The sequence below is a fragment of the Morus notabilis genome, unplaced genomic scaffold, assembly GCF_000414095.1.
Source record: "Morus notabilis unplaced genomic scaffold, ASM41409v2 Scaffold342, whole genome shotgun sequence".
NCBI classification, from domain to species: domain Eukaryota; kingdom Viridiplantae; phylum Streptophyta; class Magnoliopsida; order Rosales; family Moraceae; genus Morus; species Morus notabilis.
The window spans coordinates 306,756-328,806 of NW_010366042.1; the positions used below are offsets into that span (position 1 = coordinate 306,756).

The 22,051-nt window shown below is 38.0% G+C and overlaps 1 protein-coding gene and 1 non-coding gene across 2 annotated transcripts; one reads left to right on the plus strand and one right to left on the minus strand.

Annotated features, from left to right (window-relative positions):
* Positions 1–2,439: 2,439 nt before the first annotated feature.
* LOC21407112 (phenylalanine ammonia-lyase class 1) lies at positions 2,440–8,653 on the minus strand. The gene is made up of 2 exons (XM_024172966.1): positions 8,223–8,653; positions 2,440–4,243 (listed from the first exon to the last, which is right to left on the minus strand). The coding sequence occupies exons 1-2, from the start codon at positions 8,627–8,629 to the stop codon at positions 2,497–2,499; spliced, it is 2,154 nt and encodes a 717-aa protein (XP_024028734.1). The 5' UTR covers positions 8,630–8,653; the 3' UTR covers positions 2,440–2,496.
* An 8,501-nt stretch (positions 8,654–17,154) lies between these two features.
* Positions 17,155–17,261, plus strand: LOC112093800. The gene has a single exon (XR_002903213.1). It is a non-coding gene; the product is annotated as a small nucleolar RNA R71 (small nucleolar RNA).
* Positions 17,262–22,051: the final 4,790 nt, after the last annotated feature.

Consider the following 22,051-nt stretch of genomic DNA (forward strand, 5'->3'; position numbering starts at 1 on the left):
GGTAAAATTCCTGAAAATGAACAAAATAAATGCATAAGACGATTGAAGGTAAAATTTTCTATTGTAACTTATTCTTTATAACAATTGCACTTATATAAGAACAAATTTAGCAACTTTTTTTTCTTCAAGATCTATTTGATTTAGATTTTGAGGCGCATCCACAATTGAAAGACATTGTACATCAATATTTCTATGAGCACTTTAAAGGTTATCGATATCGGTGCCACCAAAAATATCAGGCCATTATTGAAGAAGGAAAAGATCCATTGCAACATTTACCGAATCAATAATGAATAACTTAACTGTATTATGAGATGTTTGTTTGAGAATGTGGTTTTGGATATGCAAATTGAACCAATATATGTGGTTTTGGATTTTCTGGGTTAATTAAAATTATAGGGGAGATGATGTCGAAATTTCTATTATATTTTAATGCATTTAAATGTTTCTTTTTTCATTTATATAGAAAAAAACACAGGTTGTTGCGGAAAATCATTCCAAAAAGCCAGCAGGTTATTTGGGTGGCTCAAGATCTATAGTTCAACATTTGGAGGAAGTCCATGTAATTAACTTGCACTCACTTAAGTATACTACCACTTGAAACCATAATTTCTTTTTTCTTTTTAACTAACTAACAAATAATGATTTCTATGTAGAACACACATTCAAGTTCTGACTCAAATGCTTCGGGAAGGTATTTTGAGGTCTTCAAGAACACTCATTGGAGCGAATCATGGGGATGGACAACTCAGAGAGCAAAGGAAGATTATATAAGAATTACTAAACACTTTATCATTTTGTTTGATTTTATATTTTTTTTACTCTAATTTGAAAGTTTATAACACTTTGCCTAATGCAGGAACAAATGATCAAGATCCGCGATGCTCGTTTAAGTGAAGCACTAGATGGGTAAGAACTTGACTCTGATGTAGAGGAAGAAATTTACTCTCAAGTTTTGACAAGTAAGAGGTATGAAAAATATGGTTCCAAGCGTGGCATAGGTCCTGTACTAAGAAAAGCGCCACAAGGTCGCAAATCTAGAGGTTTAGGATATGAAAAACTTGAAAATGAAGTTCAGAAAATAAACGTCGTATGTCGGATATGTAAATCCTAATGAAGCAACAACATAAGCTTATTCAAAAGCTACTTCAACAAATAAATCCGCCGTCCGATCATCCTAGACCTTCCATCCCAAGAATAGAAGATCCTCCACCACCGCCACCACCGGCCTCAATTTGTTAGAGCGTTTCATTTTTGTAATACTAAGATTTTATTAGTACAATATTTACATAAATGTTTGGGTTTGTTTAAGTATGACTATTTAGTATTTTGTTTGGATTCTAATATGTATTGAAATATTTAGAGATTTTTAAATTAATATTTGGTATTTTATTTATATATATTTTTTCAAAAAATACAAGTACATAAATCTGTCTATTTGTACTAAATATTTGGTACTTGATTCTTTTTGCTACCAAATATATTTTGTTACCAAAATTTTGGTAGCAAAAAGCTCACACTTTTTGCTACCAAATATATTTTGCTACTAAAATTTTAGTAGCAGAAAGTTCATACCTTTTGCTACCAAATATATTTGGTTACCAAAATTTTGCTAGCAGAAAGCTCGCACTTTTTGCTACCAAATACCTTTTGCTACCAAAATTTTGGTAGCAAAAACCTCACACTTTTTGCTACCAAATATATTTGGTAGCAGAAAGGTCACACTTTTTGCTACCAAATAGATTTTATTACCAAAATTTTAGTAGCAGAAAGCTCACTTTTTACTACCAAAAACCTTTTGCTACCAAAATTTTGGTAGCAAAAACCTCACACTTTTTGCTACCAAATATATTTGGTAGCAGAAAGGTATTTTTGGTAGTAGAAAGCTCACATTTTTTGCTACCAAAAACCTTTTGCTACCGAAATTTTTGGTCCCCGAATATCATACATTTTGCTACCAAATACATTTTGTTACTAAAAAATTTTTTGGTAGCAAAGACTATTTGCTACCAAAAATTAGGTAACTAATGCTTTCTGCTACTCACTTTTTGCTACCAAACTTTTTTGGTAACAAAAACATTTTGCTACAAAAAACATGACTTTTGGTTACCGAATTTTTGGTAACAAAAAATTCAAGTTCTTGTAGTGGCCGTCACAATCTTTAATTTGTTTACACTCATTAAACCATGTAGGGATATTGATAACGATTAGATTCCTTCCTCTTTTGTGATTCACATGAATGCTCGTTATTTATTTATTTATTTTAGTTTCAATATTGTATAAAACATATATTGGTCGTTGTGGAACTGAAGGCTATTTCAAACATGGGAAAAATTACAAGAGAGCAAAGAACAAAAGATTGGTTTTACAACACTTCATGAGTCACACACTTTGTTGATAATCCCCATCAACATTTTTATGAACACATAAGTATGATTAAGACCAACATTCAAACTCACCGCAAAAAAAAAAAAAAAAAAATTAAAAAAAACAACACTAACAGATTGGAAGAGGTTCACCATTCCAGCCACTAAGGCACTCCAACATTGGATCAATAAGCTTGCCTTGGCACATGGCAGTATAAACCTTGTCAAATTCCTCCCCTGGTGATCTAACTTTCTCACCTGTTAGCAAACTAGTCCCCAACTCCTCCCTCACAAACTTGTACAAGGGGTAAGACCGGCACTCGGTGATCTTGTTCGAAATCGCGGCGTTCCCGTTCTCATAAGCGATCCTTGCGCTCTCCACCTCCTTAGGCAAAAAGGATTTCAGCTCCTCCTCAAAGGCTGCAATCTTTTGAAAGATTGAGGTGCTCGTGTTCTTCTCGCTTTCACCGTTTGTCAGTGCGTGCTCGACGAGTACTTGCCTCAATGTTTGCATCAACGGGTAGGTAGCACTGCAGGGGTCATCAATGTAGGTATAGACATATTCCCTGTCCACCACTTTGAGGAGATCCTTCTCGCAGAACCTCGACGGGTTAAGCTCTCCGTTTACGCCAGTTGTTAGCACTCTCTTCACCACTTGGCTCACGGTGTTCTTAACCGTGTGCTTCAAATTCTCCTCCAAGTGCCTCAAGTCAATGGCTTGGCATAGACCCACCAAGAATGTGGTGGACATGAGCTTGAGAATGTCAATTGACTCTGCGGTTTTACGCGAAGAGATCAATCCCAAAGAGTTCACATCTTGGTTGTGTTGCTCAGCACTTTGGACATGGCTAGTGACAGGGTTGGCAAGGTATTGGAGCTCAGAGCAATAAGAAGCCATGGCAATCTCGGCGCCTTTAAAGCCATAATCCAAGCTCGGGTTCCTACCACCAGAGAGGTTCGAAGGCAATCCATTGTTGTAAAAGTCATTGACAAGCTCAGAGAATTGTGCAAACATGAGCTTCCCAATTGAGGCAATGGCCAAACGTGTGTTGTCCATGGAAACTCCAATTGGGGTCCCTTGGAAGTTGCCGCCGTGCAAGGCCTTGTTCCTCGAGACGTCGATCAACGGGTTGTCGTTCACCGAGTTGATCTCCCTCTCTATGGACTTGGTTGAGAATCTGATCACTTCAATTTGGGGTCCAAGCCATTGTGGTGATGTCCTAAGAGCATAGCGGTCTTTTTTTGGCTTCTGAAGAGGGTCAATCTCATGCAACTTTGCAGCCTTCATGTAAGAGCTGCCATCCAAAATGTGTTCCATAATGGCTGCAGCCTCAATTTGACCAGGGTGGTGCTTCAACTTGTGCGTCAAGTGGTCGGTGAACTCGGGCTTACCCTGCATGACTTCTGCGAAAATAGCTGACAAGATCTCCGACAACACGGCAAGAATGTTGGCATCGAAAAGCACCATGGAGGCCAAGCCTGAGCCAACAGCGGTACCATTGACCAAAGCAAGGCCTTCTTTTGGCTGCAGCTCAAAGAACCCCGAGTTGATCCCCGCAACCTTAAAGGCTTCGGTGGCGGTAAGGGATTCCCCGTTGGGGCCCACAGCCTTCGAATTAGGCCTGCCGGTGAGCAACCCCGCGATGTAGGACAACGGGACAAGGTCCCCCGAGGCGGTGATTGTGCCGCGCAACGGCAAGCACGGGGTGACATTGCTGTTGAGAAGCTTTGTCATGGCCTCCAAAATCTCAAATCTAATGCCTGAGTAGCCTTGGAGGAGGGTGTTGATCCTAACCAATAGGGCTGATCTTGTTGCTGTGTGGGGTAGTGTGTGACATGATTCTGTTCCATTGCCAAATATTCCAACATTCAAGAATCTAAAAGTGAAACAAACCAAAATAGAAAAAGAAACGAAAATTAGTAATTAGTAATTGTAGATTTCTAACAATTGAAAAAATAATAATGGTTGATCCTTAAAAAAAAAAAGTAATAATGATAGAAGGTAAAATGGTGAAAATAAATGTGACCATTTAATATAGGGCACATGCTTGTCTCTAGAAATAATTGCTAACTATAGAAGAGACGATAATGAGCGTGTTTGGAATCGGTTTTGAAATCATTTTTCACGAAATTCGAGGCGTTAAAAATGAAATTGGTCCAGAAATCATGTTTGGTGCATTAATTTATTAAAAACGGAAAGGAAAATATTTTTCACCGTTTCTCTTCTTTGCGTTACTTTTTGAAAACGGTAAAAGACCGTTTTCCCTTTTTCATTTTCATTTTCATCTCTCTTTTCTCTAACATTAATTTACGTAACCAGATCATCAAAACCAAATAGATCAAGATCAAACGGGAAATTAATCAACAGATATCAACAAAACCAAACAAATGAAAATGGTAAATCTTCAAGAAAACTAGAAAGAAAATTGCAAAAAGAGCAAGGAAAGAGATGAAGATCGAGAATCAACCAGAGATGCCATGGCAAATCCACAACCGCCACCGCAAACATCTCTCCACGAATCTTCTCCGCCGATTCCATCAGAAAACCGGACCGGTTGTGGAGACAGTATCGGAGACTTCTCCGGCGAGACTCCAGGAAGATAACCCCACATATACACCATAGCTTCCTTACATTCCTCAATTTTCACTTCTCCTTCGTTGCCATTCATTGCGATGGCGAACTCCAAAATCTTCTCCGTGAAACTAAAGCTTTTTTAATTCAAAAGCAATGGCAGAAAGCATCAATCCCTTTCTTTCTCTTCTTTCTCTCTCTTCACGAAAAAGTAAATCTTCAAGAAAAATTAATCAACAGATCTCTCTCTTGTGAGACTAAATCTGAAATTCCGACTGGATTTGGTGCGATTGCGACGTGATTAGGGCCTGGGCTCTTCAGGATCTGGACATGGCAGAGCTGGGCTTGTCGGGATCTGGGTGTGGCGAAGCTTGGCTCGTCGGATTTAGGCGTTGCGGAGTTGGCTTGCCGGATCTGGGGACAGCGGAGTTGGCTCGTCGGATTTGGGTCGACGATAAAGAGGGGGTTGTGCCAACGGGAGAGGGAAAGGGGGTGAACGGAGAGTTATTGCCCCTCATTTGATCCTTTAGAGATTTGGGAAATCTAGGTTTAGGTGACCTGCAAAATGTTTTCAGCCACTGTCCAAAGCAAAACGATTTTGTTTGTTGGATACTAGTGAGCACTGAGCAGTGAGCAATTAAAAAGTATTTAAAATATTATTTAAAATACTATTAAATGTATTTTCAGTTTTCAAAAATTAAACACAAAACGCAATTTTAATTTTTTTAAAAATTAAAATTAATTTTTAAATAAAATTACTAAACGTATTTTTAAAAATAATTATAAAATATAAAAAATAAAATTATTTTAAAATTAATTCTAAACACACTCATAATAAATTTGTCGAGACATAAATGTCATTTTCTTTTTCCTTTATTTTAATAAATTTTGCTCTTCTAGGATTTGCTTTTCAAAAGTAGCTATTATAAATTGGTGTGGTAGGTGGGAACAACAAACTTAATTGAGACTTATGCATTCTCCTCTTTTTCTCTTAATGAAAAGTTTATCTTTACTTAATGATTATAAAATATAACCACTGTCTACGTAAAGGGATAAAATAAAATAAAACGTACAAGATTTAGAGAAATGTTTATGACACACCCAAAATTGAAAAGTTAAAAACACTAGTGGACCCAAGGTTAGTTGACAAAGATTTCATACAATCTCTAACTAAATTACCCAAAAACCTAAAAACCAAGACGAGAAATAATACTATATATGAAATGTTGGGGTTTTTTTTGTTTTTTTGTCTTTTTGCCTGCTTTGAACTATATCCAACTTCCATTGGATAATACATATCATCAATATTGTCCAAACTTGTTAGATCTCTTAAAAAACTTAGCATTAATGTTGAAAATCACCTAAAGTTTTTTTTTTTTTTTTTTTTTTTTTTTTTTTAAAAAAACCCTTGGGGGGGTTTTTTTTTTTTTTTTTTTTTTTTTTTAATTTAGAAACATCCATGGTGTGGTTTTTTATATCTTCTTTCCAAAAACGACAGTGCCAGGCTGCAAATCCTTATACTTAATTGACCTACTCGCTTTCACCAATCATTATAATAGTACCCTAAAATGAACAACTAAACCTTCCTTAAAAAATATATAAATCGACATTATTTTCAAAGAAATGTCCTTATAATTACAATTATGTTTTTACTGGAATTTCACATATCTTTACATAGGAAAACGACAATATAAAAAATCCGTACTTGAAAATACTTGGAGTCTTTCTTTGCACCTTAAAAGAAAAAAATAATAACACTAAGGACCTGTTCAGTTTACTAATTCGAGTTTTTAATTTGAGTTGAGATGTAATATTGTGTGAGATCTTTTTACTGTAGTAAAAATGTTAAATGTGACTATTTCTGAGAATTTTTTACTGTAACAAAATTTAAATTCTAAACTCGAATCAGCGAAAAGAATAAGGCGCAAGAGACACATAAATCTCTGTAGTTATTGAAGTACAATATTAATTTGCTTTCACAACACACATGTCAATCATTTAAAAAGACACAGAGAGGTTGTGTTAGTTCTGAAAATTTCTCCATCCACCCAATGTAAATCTTTACATGAGGTTTGTGAGTTGTAATGTTATTTTGAAATTGTGTTAAACACCGTAACTAATAAAAACTTGTAAAATAGTTGCGTATGTTGGAAAAAATGGCTTAATGTGTGCGCGGGTTTGGGGCCTAATGTGTGCGCCTGCGGACACGAATGCCGGACCGAAAAACCCGCTCCGTGCAAGCTTACTTTTGCGATTTTTATTTTGCTCTAGCCAAGACCTTCCAGCTTCCGTTTGGCATAAAGCAATGATGGTTAAAGACCATAATGAGACCTTAATGGTGATCAATGGAGGCAAACCGAATCAACCTTTCATGGCTTCGGTTTTTCATCATCAAAAACTGAATTACTAGCCAGAATGTGGCCAGATTCACCATGGGAAATCAAAAAATGTTTTGGCTGGTTTTAATCACCATTACTCCGGGAATAAATCTGGGTTATTACACCATAATGTCTTGGTGTAACACCCAGATTTTGGAGCCTATATAAAGACCAAAACTCCACATGATAGGTACACACTTCCTCACAATTCTCTTCTCCTTTTTCGGTTCTCTCTCTCTCTTGGTTTGTTCCGGATTTCCTTGAGTAGTTCTTGTAGTTCAGTTTTGGTGATAGAGGAAAGATCAAGTTCTAGTTCGCCGGACGGTTCCGAAAGTGCATCGAGCTGCTGTCGTTGTCGTTGTATCCTAGGAGACGAACGTCCAACGTAACCTCAAGCACACGCCGGAGGGGACGAATCTGTTTTAAGGACAACGTGGTTCACGTGCCTCGACATTCATACAATTCCGTTTTCTGAATTCCATAGAAAGGTTGATTTCAGGTTGTAACAATTTTCATTATTTTGTTATTCCTTTATTTTCTTGTTCTTCTTTGTATTTTCTATTATATTGTCTAACAGCGTACTCATGAATTTCACGAGTATTAAACACGGTTGGTTTATACTTATTATTATTATTATTATTATTATTATTATTATGAGTTGTGGTGGCGAGCAAAGTATTATCATTAAAAAAAAAAAGGGCCATACAAATTGTATCCACTACCACAACTAATAAAAACTCGTGAAATAGTTGCGTACTCATGACTTTCATGAGTATTAAACACGGTTGGTTTATACTTATTATTATTATTATTATTATGAGTTGTGGTGCCGAGCAAAGTATTATCATTCAGGGAAAAAAAAGAAGAAGAAGAAAAGAACGAAAAAAGAAAGAAAATAGTAAATACCTAATGAGCTCCTTTTGAAGAGCACCGCCTTGCTGGGTCCTCCTGTGGGAGGTGGCGCCAAAGCCAGTGGTGACATAGCTGTCCATAACCCAATCACTGCTGGCCTTGACGCCTTCTCGGGCGGCCTCCGACAGCTCCACCTTGACGCCGCCTTCGTGCGAGGCGATCGCCGCCACGTGCGATATCGTCAAAGTCTCCCCTCCGAGGGTCACCGCCGGTTTACGGTACTCCTCCACCATCCTCTTCACCTCCTCCAAGTGGCTCCCCTTCATCGCCTCCGCCGCCGCTCCCCAGTTCAGCGCGTCGCCGGAAACGACACCCCCATTGTTGCCGTTGCTCGTGCAGATTCCCTCCAACGACACGTCGTTTTGCACGTGCCCGTTTTGCTTGATCACAACCGTCTCCATTGTGTGGAAAATGCTTTAAGAGTTGTGTGTTATATATACATATATATATATATATATGGAGATGTTGGAGCTAGAGAGAGGGAGAGAAAGAGAGTTTAGAGAGAGGAAATCAAAGGTCTTTATGGGTTGTACGGATTTCCTGAGAAGTGGAAGGAGAATGGTGGGTTTAAATAAGGAGGAGAGAGAGTTGGGGTTTTCAAAAATGATGGCTTTGGGGTTTGGTAGGTGAGCACAAGAGAAGAGGAAGAGAGAGTAGCTACCATATAAATAATGGTCGTTCGATGTCAGAGAAAAAGATCAACGGCTGTGATTTGGCTGCGTGGCTGCTGGGGTGCATGGTGGGAAGGAGCTACGGAAGGAGAGATAGAGAGAGAGGGTCAAATAAAATGCATGGTTGGTGGGGATCGCAAGGGCAAAAACAAAATTTCGTAAATGCCATTACTTAATAGTTAATACTAACCTAATAGTCAAATATTACATACATGTGGAAAACTAACATTAACCCTCACCGTAACTTTAACTAGGCCGGCAATTTCAGACACGACACAAAAATGACACAAAATAAATGGGTTTAGACCGCACGATTATTAATTGGGTCGTTAACGGGCTGACACGAATAACACGAAAATAAACGGGTTGGATTCGTGCCAGCCCGTTTAACACGCTTAACCCGTTTAGTTATACAGGCCATAATCGGGCCGACACGACACGACCCGAACCGACCCGTTTATTAATCCATATTTATATTTCTATTTTTTTTAAAGATAAAACCCTAGCTTCTCTAATTCTCTTTCTCTCATTCTCTCATTCTTTCTCATTCTCTCATTCTCTCACAGCCCAGTTTATTTATATTCTCTCATTTGCATGAAGGGTGTTTGATAAAAGGGTTATCTTAATTTAACACTCTAATTTTTAAATAAGTTATGGCATGTTGATAAAATTACAAAATGCCAATGGACTTGTAGATGGATGATTTGTAGATGGACTTGTAGATGGTTGATTACAAAATGCCAATGGATGACTCGTAATGGATAAACCTAAACTTTAAATATGTTTTATGCTTTATGCACTTAAATATGCCAATGGACTTGTAGATGGTTGATTATGTTTTATGCACTTAAATTTTCAAATATTTGGTTATGTTTTCAAACTTATTTAAATGTACTTGGTTATGTTTTCAAACTTCTTTAGATGTTTAGTAATTGGTATGTTTTGAAACATATGTCATAAGTGATGTTTTAGATATTTTAATGCGTGTTGACTATTATGCATGATTTTAACTATAAGTGATATTAAGTAGTCAATTAATATAGTTTTAAATACAATATAAAATTCACTATTTTTGCTAGTTGGGTCATAAACGTGTTTTTTTCGTGTCGGCTTGTCACGGCACGTTTAATAATCGTGTTCGCGTGTCGTGTCGTGTTAACCGTGTTATTAGCGTGTCGTGTTCGTGTTTGGGTTTCTAACACGTTTATTAATCGTGTCGTGTTCGTGCTCACTATAATCGTGTCATGCCGTAATCGTGTCGGCCCGAACACGGCTCGCGAACACGAATTGCCAACCCTAACTTTAACTAATTGATGTAAAGTTTCTTTCTTTTTTTTTTTTTTATCTTTTTTTGGAAAATGTAAGCAAATCGACGGAAACTTGATGAATATTGGTCGGTAAAAGTAAGTAGCGGGGTACGTTGGGATTTTTTTTTTTTTTTTTTTTTTTTTGTGTCTCATGATGATCATAAAAATGCCCTTAGTGGTACTTAGAAACGTCTAATATATTGATTGGTGCGAAAACTCTGAAAATTTGTGGTCGGAGGGTATCGACTTAATTTCTTTGGATCCACCAACCAAAAGAAGGTAAGATTGTGTTTTGGTGCAACTAAATGAAGAGACGTGACTTTTTTTTGTCGAAATTAATCAAATTACTCGTGCGGTAATAAAGTTTGGAGAAGAAAAAAGCTTGAGTTTTGATGGGGACGGTAAGGACTATTCCTTTTTTCTTTATTTTTTTTATTCCCAATATTTTTCACATTGCGCCATATGAGGAAAACTGACAAGGAAGAGATAGTTAGTGACTAATAATATTCAAGTGGCATGTCACTTTTTTTTTTTAGTGGCATTTTATGGTGGCTGCATGCCCTCATTATCAGTTATATATGAAGCCATAAACCTCTATCAATGGGATTAATAATTAAAACAATAATAAGAATATAAGATTAAATCTTAACGATATATATATGTTACACCGTGGTCGAGGAATCGACCATTCTCTTGAACGACAAGTGTCGAGGCCTCTTCGGTGAGGATCGGTTGCTGGCATCGAGGGAACCACCGTAGTTAAGGTGCCCTTTGGACGTCGAGAGCCCATGTAGGATAACGGACGTCGAACACCACGCCTGACTTGTGGTGGCCGCGACGTTGAGGCATGAGTCCAGTCAAATCCAACGATAGTCTTGTCAACTCAGGGAAGGATACACTGTGTCGACTGCTACTGTCGAAGTCAGGAAATCAGGTAGCCGGTGAGAGAGGTTGGCCTGATTTCCTGAGATTGCAATCATGAAAATACATTTGCACAATCCCAAAATTCAGGGATAGGAGATGATCTCCTCGGGGAATGCAGGGGAGATATCTCATATGTAAAGGTCTATAAATAGAGCCAAGAAACCCCATTGAAGGGGTTACGCACTATTACATTACTCAGAAAAGAACTTGTAATATTTGAAAGATTAGTGCATCCACAAGTGGACTAGGCCAAGAATTCTTGTCGAACCACTATAAATCTCTATCTCCTTTACATTATTTTTCAGCTTTAATCCTTAATTAGTCCGTGAGTGTCACTGTGAGTGTTATCGGAGAGGTAATTGCGAGTTGTCGGAAAAACACCGTCAACAATTGGCACCAGAAAGAGGGCCCCTAAACCTAGAAACCAAATCCAGTGAAAGAATAGCAACCATGCCTCCGAAGAATACTCGCAGCACAACGGCTAACCAGAAAAGCCAAGAAGGCCAGACTCTCACCATCGGAGGAAGGGCTCCGACAAACCCACCCTTGCCGACTGCTGAAAACCCCCCAGACCGAATTGATCAGCTCCAAAGGTAGGTCGAGACACTTGCCGTAGCCATTGAGAGGATGGCTACAGCCCTCGCTGGACGGGAATAGGGGCAGAACTCGATGCCGCCGTTGGAGGATGCGCCGATAAACCCGGTGAACGCCGCCGTTGGAAACCAAGTGATTGGTGGCTGAAGTGGTGACACCGAGGAGGTCAGTGACAGTGGAGCCAACAACCCCCGACCAGCCAAGTCAAATAGGTCTTTGGGGAGCAGGCAACGGACGGCCAGGAGGAGGGCCCTGGAAAGGGCTGCTGATTAACGCCCAAAAGTGATGTTCACAAGCGGTCAATTGTAGCACAGAAGGGCGGTCGTATCCACAAAGAGATAACAAAATAACAAGAAAGATTAGCAAAATAAGAGCGTTAGAGAAAAATAAATAACAAGTGAATTAAAGAAAAAGAAGAGTTTTTGAGATTTTTGTTGCAAATAAATAGGAGAGAAGATTTGTATGAAGGAAATTCAGTAGTAAAAATGGTAAGGTGTCGAGAATCCCTAATGTTTCATTAACCAATTCAAGTTTTTTTGATTCACAAAATAAAAGAATCGAATAAATTAAATCTCTATGTTGACTCTGAAAATATTATTATTACAAGTTATCCAAAATCGACAATATATCAATTTGACAATATTGCAGTAAAAGACAATTTGTAAAATAATTTGAATAACAAACAATGCATGACAAAATTACATACGAAAAGCGTGACTGAACTTATATAAAAATTAGCACACAATATTTTAAAAAGTAAATGAAAAATAGATGAGATTTAATTCATTCAGATATTGAACTTTACAGCACAAGGAATCAAAATCCCGAATTGGGTCAGTCAACAGAAGTTCATCTCTAACCTCACGAAGAAAACTCTAGCCTAGCTTGCAAAACAGTCTCACAAGTTCTAGAGAGAAAATATGAGAGTGACAGCAAGACGACAGAAAACTGAATATCAAAAGCTTACAAAATCTTTAGGCTAACCCCTCTATTTATAGTGTTAAGAGGCTGCCTGTCAAATAAGGAAATAGATAATAAAAATAGAAAATTACAAAAGAAAAGGAAACAAAATAAAATTACACATAAATTAGGAGAAATCTGATATATGATTTAAGGAAGAAATCTGGCAACTGGCAGAGAAAAAATCCGGATTCAGCATAAGAGGGACACGTGTTGAAGCTTGGTTGGAGGAAAGGAATAGAATTTCCACATGTCGCATGCGGAGTGGAGGAAGTGTGCTGGCGGTGAACAGTAGTACAGACAGCTGTCACACATTCCACCATTCTTACCACAAACTAGCTTTTTGGGATTTCATTCAGCTTTTGGGAAGTTCAGCTGGCATCGCAGGTGGGGGACCCGCGCTGGACAGGTGGCGCGCGAAGAGTGGGCAGCAGGTCTGCTGTTTTCGTGCGAAACCCACGCGAAATCTGGGTTGGAACGCGCTGGAGATCGCGTGTGCATGGGACGAGCTCCCTCTGGGGTTTGAGTGTAGGTGACGCGCGAGGCGCGAGAGGAACGCGCGGGAGAGTGGCTGGACAGGCCTGGAATCCATGTGAGTTTCAACTTGTGGCTTTGACTCGGCTCACACGACTCGGCTTAGCTGACTTAGGGTGGCTGAAAATATGGCTTTCATGGCTTCTTTTTGTGTGGCTTTTCACACTGCTTTCATCTGTAAATAATTAAGCGAAAACTAGACAAATTCCAATTAAAAAATATTATGAATGAAAATAATGGAATTGTTTAATTAAAGCTTAAATATTTTAGTATTTTATAAATCAAAAGCAGTATTATGGTGCATTTTCAAGCACTTATCACAACCCCCAACCAGCTTATTGCTAGTCTCTAGCAATCCAAGCGCATGAGAAATCATGTCACAAAGAAAATCTGAGTCTCAACTAGCTTAGTCACCTGAGTATTTTAAACAAACTGTCAATAAGAAGTCAACAGATACTATTAAGATTATTTCAGTCATAACTCCAGAGTCGTGTGTGTGCTCTAAACCATAACCTTCTTACTACTGACCATAACACATACAGCTTTGAAAAATTCACCAAGTAGAAGTCTCAACTCCATTGATCTCACGGGTGTCAAAAATATTTAAGTGTAAAGGTTTTCTCTCATAGAGTTGGAAGTGGAACAATCAACGCTCAGTGTGAGGAATGTCAAATTTAGGACAAACAGTCAAACGAACATTGACCAAAAGATAGGTTAACCAACTACTAGAACATTCCACCATTCTTACCACAAACCAGCTTTTGGGATTTCATTCAGGTCAAACAGAAATTTACATAAACGAACAAAGAGCCAAAAAAAAAGCATAGGAAAATAAATTACTTTTTTTATTTTTTCTTTATTTTTTTTTGGTAAGAGACAACCTGCAATATTGAAGTGAATGTAGAAAGGTGTTCTTTTGACAAACAACTATATAGCATTGAATGTGATTACGACCAAACTACAGGATCTGTGAAATGTTGCGCTTGCTCAGTTTTTTTTTTTTAGAATGAAAGGATAAGAAATGAGGCTTTTTTACATAAGATCATTCCTATCTAACCCAAAATTCATCCCACAAGCATATACACCAAGCATACCACTAACCATGTAATGATGTTCTAACAGTGATTCTACCAGCTCAAAATATCAATGAAGGTTCAAAAGTCGTTTATTCTACTCACCAAAAATCAAGCACTTAAACTTGAAAATTTTCTCAGCTGACATGCATTAACATCCATCTTACTACAAGGTTTAGCATGTGCAAAAAGAAACTCTGGAAGTCATTTCTTAGTAACCAAGACAGCAAAAATCGACCCAAACCAACCATTTTGAATCATACTCAGACAACTTTGCAAAAATTTTAACCCAAATATCAACATGAAAAAAATCGCTCTCACGCATGAATATGCTCACCACCCCCAACCAAAATCAGACAGTGTCCTCAGTGTCAAAAATTATGGAAATATAGAGAAAGAAGACACCTGGATGATGAAAATTCCACATATGGGCACAGCTTGAGCTTCCTGATATGATTCTCCAAAAAAAAAATGTAAAAAGAAACAAAGAAAACATAAAATGAAAATATGGTACAGAAGATGTGAGCCAACTACTCAGGGCTGATAAACGGGGTCATTGAGAATGATCTCTTCAACCTGGTTCACCCGCTCTAAGTAATTCTTCAGACGCTGGCCATTTACTTTGAAGATTCTCCCACCGGTCGGGTCCTCAACCTCGACAGCACCATTGGGAAAAACGCGTTTCACTACGAATGGGCCAGTCCACCGTGACCTCAACTTACCGGGGTGGAGATGCAAACGGGAATCATATAGATGAACCCGTTGATTCGGCTCGAAATTCTTCCCCAGGATCTGCTTGTCATGAGCCGCTTTCATTTTTACCTTGATCTTAGAATTGCGCTCTTTTAGCATGTCTATCAATCGTTGTTCTTGCAATGGATCGAGTTTAGATGAGAGGATGACTGGGAATGTGTCTTCATCTCCCAAGAACGAATGTTTTAAGCCCTCAGGTGGTTGGGCTGGCTTGACTTTTAGAGCCTCATCGGTGGATGATTTCAATTTTTCTCCTTCTGTTGGGAGCTCCACAAAACATGGTGGCCCAAACTTGGTTCCTTTGTCCTGTGATTCTTTGAAAATGGTAGGAACATTAGCCACCTCACAAGGACCGGAACTCTCAGATTCAGAATTTTGGAGGAGGTTTTTAAGATCTTAAGAGTTGTTTTGCAGCTGAACCTCCTCCTCAATAAGTGTGTCAGTCATGAATGTTTACTGACACTCGTCGTCGTCACGTGGTTGCTTTTGAATATGAAAAATATTCACCTCAAGGGTCACATTCCCGAAAGATATCTTCATGAGACCATTCCTACAATTGATAAGTGTGTTTGTTGTGGCAAGGAAAGGTCTTCCTAGAATAATGGGAATGGATGACTCCATATTCACCACGGATTGTGTATCCAAGACAAGAAAGTCCACGGGGTAATAAAACTTGTTGACTTGCAACATAACGTCTTCCACTATTCCCCGTGGTCTCTTAATGGATCTATCGGCCAGTTGCAGAACCACATATGTGGGCTTAATCTCTCCAAGACCCAATTGCAAGTAGACCGAATAAGGCATGAGGTTAACACTCGATTCTAGGTCTAGTAACGCTTGGCCGAATTCATGTGTCTCAATATGGCAGGAAATGGTGGGACAACCTAGATCCTTATACTTCGGCGGTGTCTTCTGCTCAATCATCGCTCTTACTTGTTCAGTCAAGAATACAGTCTTCTTGACATGGTACTTTCTCTTTATGGTGCACAGATATTTTATAACCTTGGCGTATGCTGGCACTTGCTTGATCACATGTAGCAAGGGAAGATTAATCTTCAATTGTGTTAAGTGCTCCAGGATCTCACTTTGATTTTCTAACACTTTTCCAACAGGTCGGAGAGCTTGGGGGAAAGGCACCTTTATCAAAATTTTTCTTGGCTCTTCTTTCTCTTGAGCCGATTCTTCATTACTCGAAGTGGTTCTACTTGTTGATGGCGTGTCAAAATTCTTACAACTTCGAGTAGAGATGGCATTAACTTCCTTGATATTTTGACCTTTAGAGTTGGAAGTTTGAACCATGTGTTGTCCTCTCAGATTGGACTGGGCTTGTGATGGAAATTTACCGCGCTCTTGAACGGTTAAAGCTTCTTTCAGCTTTGTGATCTGACTTTTTATTTCCTTGTTCTCTTCCACCAGCTGTGTGAGCATTGAATCAACTCTTTGATTCGTCTTATTTTGCGCACCCATAAAAGCTTTTAGGGTATCCTTTAGAGAATTCCCTTTCGGCTGCTTGTTATTATAATGCGCAAAATATGTCCTTGGTGGTTGAGATTGTTGCTATGATTTTCATTGCCCTCCAGATGATTGTACATGTTGGTTTGGATCTCTCCAACTGAAGTTTGGGTGGTGTTTCCAGCTATCATTATAAGTGTTTGAGAAAGGTCTATAAGGCTTATTGTATGTGCCCAATACATTGTACTGCTCCTCGTATACCCTTCTCATTTCACCAAAAGTGAGACAATCTTGAGCCATATGGCCCAGTCCACCACAAACGAAACAGGGCTCATGTGCCTCTGTCCTTGCCACCATGTGGGGTCCTTTACTAGCTTTACTTTTGAGGGCCTCAATTTACTTCGTCAAAGCTCCAACTTGGGCCTTGAGGCTGTCCTCTTCCCTTAATTGATAAACTCTAACTGGTCGGGACCTACTGGTGCTCTCAGTAGCACTCGGTCCAGTCCAAGTATGAGCTTTCTCAACTAACTCATTCAGGTACTCGATAGCTTCGTTAGGATCCTTTTGGAGAAAATCCCCATTGTACATCATCTCGACAAATTGGCGCTCTCAGATTGTGAGTCCATCATAGAAATAGCTTACGAGGCGCCAACTTTCATATCCATGGTGGGGACACAAATTTAACAGATCTTTAAAACGCTCTCAAGCTTGATAGAGAGTTTTGTTTTCCTTCTAAGTGAAATTTAAGATCTCTCGTTTCAAATTGTTGGTCTTATGGTGTGGGAAATACTTGTTGAAGAATGTCATCATCATATCTTCCCACGTACCAATAGACTTGGGCCTAAGAGAATACAGCCACCTTTTAGCCTTGTCCTTTAGAGAGAAAGGGAAAAACTTCAATCTGACGGTATTTGCGGCCTCAGCACGGCTATGAAAGGTGGCCACCACCTCTTCAAACTCCCAAATGTGTACATATGGGTTCTCGTTCTCTAACCCGTGAAAAGTTGGGAGAAATGCGATCATGCCCGGCTTGAAACCCGTAGGCGGTGCATTTGGCGGGAACATGATGCAAGATGGGGTGGCCGTACGCGTTGGGTGCAGGTAATCTTGCAACGTCCTCTGTTGAACTTCCTCGTGTTTTGCCATTGCGAATAGATTTTGAAGTACGAATTCCAACGACGAGTGTGAAGACGGAGGCGTAGAAGACGAGTCGGATAGAATTTTACTAGGGGTTTTTAAATCTGGACGCTGAGCAAATCTCCCTAGTTCGTCTCTATACTGATGCATTCACCTTAAGCGGCACTTTTTTTATTTTTTATTTTTTTAATTTTTAATCAAAACAAAAGAAAATAATTATATAGCAACGTAAATTGTAACCACCGAGAGTGCTCCTAGAAAAGACTATAACTCTTAGCTCAATGAATAGTCTCCTAGACAGAGCAACGTTCTCAGGAAAGATTGGTGGGGCGAGGCCCACTTAAGTATCAACTTTCCTAGACAGAACTCCCTCAGATTATACTTTCCACGTAACCACACAATTATTCTCAAAATTAGTTATTAAATTTTATTAAATAAATTATGAAATGTAATCTAATTAATAGAAACTATTCCTAAAGTCAAAGCCTAAATCTACTAATTATGAAATTCCTAGATTAAGAATAGTCAATTAATTACAATTCTAATTACAATCCTATGAACTAATGAAAAATATAAAAGAAAAAATTAAATTAGGCAACAATTAAAATATACAAATAGAGAAACAAAATAAAATCTCAATCTATCAAAATTAGAAGATAACAAAACCAAATCAATGATACTTTAAATTGCTAAAAGGAAAGATCTAAGATTACACTAGAAAGTTGCCAATTAAAACAAATCCTATGGATACTCCTTCCAATTAATAAGGAAAAATTATAGGAAAGTGAAGTAGAAAAAGCATTTTTTTTATTAATATAAAGAAACAGTAAGAAAGGAAAATGCACGGTGATTTAAGGAGACAGCTAGCAACTAGCTAAATTTTTTTTTTTTGAAAATCAAATTTTAATAAAGAGAAAGGAAACTGACACTAACAAACTAAAGGAATAAAGTAAAAGACAAAGAAAAGAAAAAGAAACAGAAAGATAGATGCAGCAAACAAAGATTTTTTTTTTTGAGTTAAGAAACAGATCACGCAAACCAAAAAATAATAAACAAAGTAAACTAAAAATATAGAGAATATGTACTTACTTTTTTGGCTCAAAATCTACTGATTACTCTTGTTAGTAGTACCTCATTGGCAACGGCGCCAAAATTTGATTAACGCCCAAAAGTGATGTTCACAAGCGGTCAATTGTAGCACAGAAGGGCAGTCATATCCACAGAGAAATAACAAAATAACCAGAAAGATTAGCAAAATAAGAGCGTTAGAGAAAAATAAATAACAAGTGAATTAAAGAAAAAGAAGAGTTTTTGAGATTTTTGTTGCAAATAAATAGGAGAGAAGATTTGTATGAAGGAAATTCAGTAGTAAAAACGGTAAGGTGTCACGAATTCCTAATGTTTCATTAACAAGTGAATTAAAGAAAAAGAAAAGTTTTTGAGATTTTTGTTGTAAATAAATAGGAGAGAAGATTTGTATGAAGAAAATTCAGTAGTAAAAACGGTAAGGTGTTAAGAATCCCTAATATTTCGTTAACCAATTCAAGTTTTTTTGATTCACAAAATAAAAGAATCGAATAAATTAAATCCCTATGTTGACTCCGAAAGTATTATTATTACAAGTTATCCAAAATTGATAATATATCAATTTGACAATATTGCAGTAAAAGACAATTTGTAAAATAATTTGAATAACAAACAATGCATGACAAAATTACATAAGAAAAGCGTGACTGAACTTATATAAAAATTGGCACACAATATTTTGGAAAGTAAATGAAAAATATATGAGATTTAATTCATTCAGATATTGAACTTTACAACACAAGGAATCAAAACCCCGAATTGGGTCACTCAACAGAAGCTCTAACCTCACCAAGAAAACTCTAGCCTAGCTTGCAAAACATTCTCACAAGTTCTAGAGAGTGACAGCAAGACGGCAGAGAACTGAATATCAAAAGCTTACAAAAACTTTAGGCTAACCCCCCTATTTATAGTGTTCAGAGGCTGCCTGTCAAATAAGGAAATAGATAATAAAAATAGAAAATTACAAAATAAAATTACACATAAATTAGGAGAAATTTTATTTGATACATGATTTGAGGAAGAAATCTGGCAACTGACGGAGAAGAAATCCGGATTCAGCATAAGAGGGACACGTGTTGAAGCTTGGTTGGAGGAAAGGAATAGAATTTCCACGTGTTGCACGCGGAGTGGAGGAAGTGTGCTGGTGGTGAACAGTAGTACAGACAGCTGTCGCACATTCATTGGGAATTTCGGCTGGCATCGCAGGTGGGGGACCCGCGCTGGATAGGTGGCACACATGGAGTGGACAGCAGGTCTACTGCGGTCGTGCAGAACCCACGCAAAATCTGGGGTGGAACGCACTGAAGATCGCGCATGCATAGGTGATAACTCTATGAAAATAGAGTTAATTGAGCATTTTTCGGGCTTAAATTATTACCTAGAGAGTATTTAGTTTTAGTTTTATCCTTTATTTTGTCTTGTTTTGAGTTTTTAGTTAGTTATGTTTCATGAATTCTCTCTCGTGTGTTTGGCACTTAAAAAGAGCTAATCCGGGTGCATGTTGTGATTATTTTCAGCTTTGAGAAAGCATTGTCATTTTGGAGGCTAGCAACAACTTGTCGTTTTGGAATTTTCAAGGAAATTCTAGTCAGCATTGTTCTGCATTGCTCTGCCAAGCCAGCTGGACCAGATTCACATGTTGCTGACAGCTGGGCCTGAGCTAGTAGAATGGGCTGATTTAACCGTGAAGGGTGCTGATTTAGCTGCTCATTGGAGGCTTTCTCAAGGGCTGCCACGTAGAATTAGGGTACAATAAGTACCTACAGCTGAAAGAGAAGAAGGTGTCCTTGGTCATATTTTGGAACGCAGAGGCGGCTGAACTTGGAAAAGGAAACCACCTCCATTTTTCTGATCAAGTATCATTTCCAGTACTGAGGAAGAAGAAGAAGAAGAAAACCTCACAAAGATTTAAACGTGAAGGACCATCTGTTGATGCAAGAGCAGCTAGAAGTAACCTTGGAAAAGGGGGATTCGGATTCTCTCATCATCATTTTAGTCTTTCTTATTCTCATTACTTTGTTTTTCTTGTTAAAGAATATTTACTCTTCTTCTTGAATCTGAACTTGAATTCATAAATATATTTCTATGAGATTATGATTTGTTGGCTGAGGTTGTTGATCTGTTAAATATTAAGTTGCTAGTTGATGTTGAATGGATTTGATGATTATTTCTCTGTTTATTCAAGTGAGCTGAATTTGTGCCTTAACTGTGATTGGGAAATCATAAGAGGGGAGTACAGCGTGATTAGATCTGGGAAGATTTAGTTGAGTGGAAATAACTTGAGTAATGCAAGTTCTTAGATCTTGTTACAGATTTTTGATTCACATGATATAGGAATATATTATGTCTTGCATAACCATACGATTTAGAGCTTCATTCTCTGATTTTAGAGTCTAGATTTGCAGAGGAATTTGTGAGATTTAGCTTTAAGATTAGTAGACGGCGGATTGAAAAGTCCCTGGTTTAGTAGAATCTGGTTAACTAGAAGTTTTCATTGCTGTCTATTGCTGCAGCAGCGCGCAGCGTGATAAATGACAGTTTAATAATTTTAAGCCGCGAACAGTGACATTGGCCAATTCTATTTGCATACTTGTTATTAATTAGTTTTGTTTTTGTTGTTCATTTTCTTACAGTCAAATTATTATTAGTTTTTTAACATCTGAAAATTAACTTTAGTTTTCTTCTTAAAACTAGAATAGAATTAACTTAGCAACTTGATTTCAAAAGCACTCAATCCCTGTGGGACGATACTTGGTTATTCATCATTTTACTACTTGTTGACTCGTGTACTTGCGAGATTCTAGATTCACAATTTTAGGCAACAAGTTTTTGGCGCCGTTGCCGGGGACTGTCTTATTTGAATCTCATTGTTAAAGTAATATACTATTCAAGTATTGTTTTAGTACATTTTCATCAGAGTTTCTGATTTGTGGCAGGTTTTTGGAACATCTTGTATGCAAGAACGTGAATTATTCCCTCTTGACCCAGAAATTGAAAGAACCGTGAGAAGAAGAAGAAGGGAATAGCGAGGATTTGCCCACATACAAGAAATGGCCTAGGAAGACGCTCAGGGGATCTTACTAAATCAGGGGCAGCAGCTTAATGCTCTTGAACCAGCCCCAAGACCGTTTGTGGTTGATGACCGTGATCGAGCAATCAGAGATTTTACAGTCCCAGTTCTTGATGGACTAAATCCTGTGATTGTTCAGCCAAACATTGAGGCCCCACACTTTGAACTTAAACCGGTCATGTTTCAAATGCTACAAACCGTGGGACAATTCAGTGGTATGGCGACAGACGATCCTCATCAACATTTGAGGTTATTCATGGAA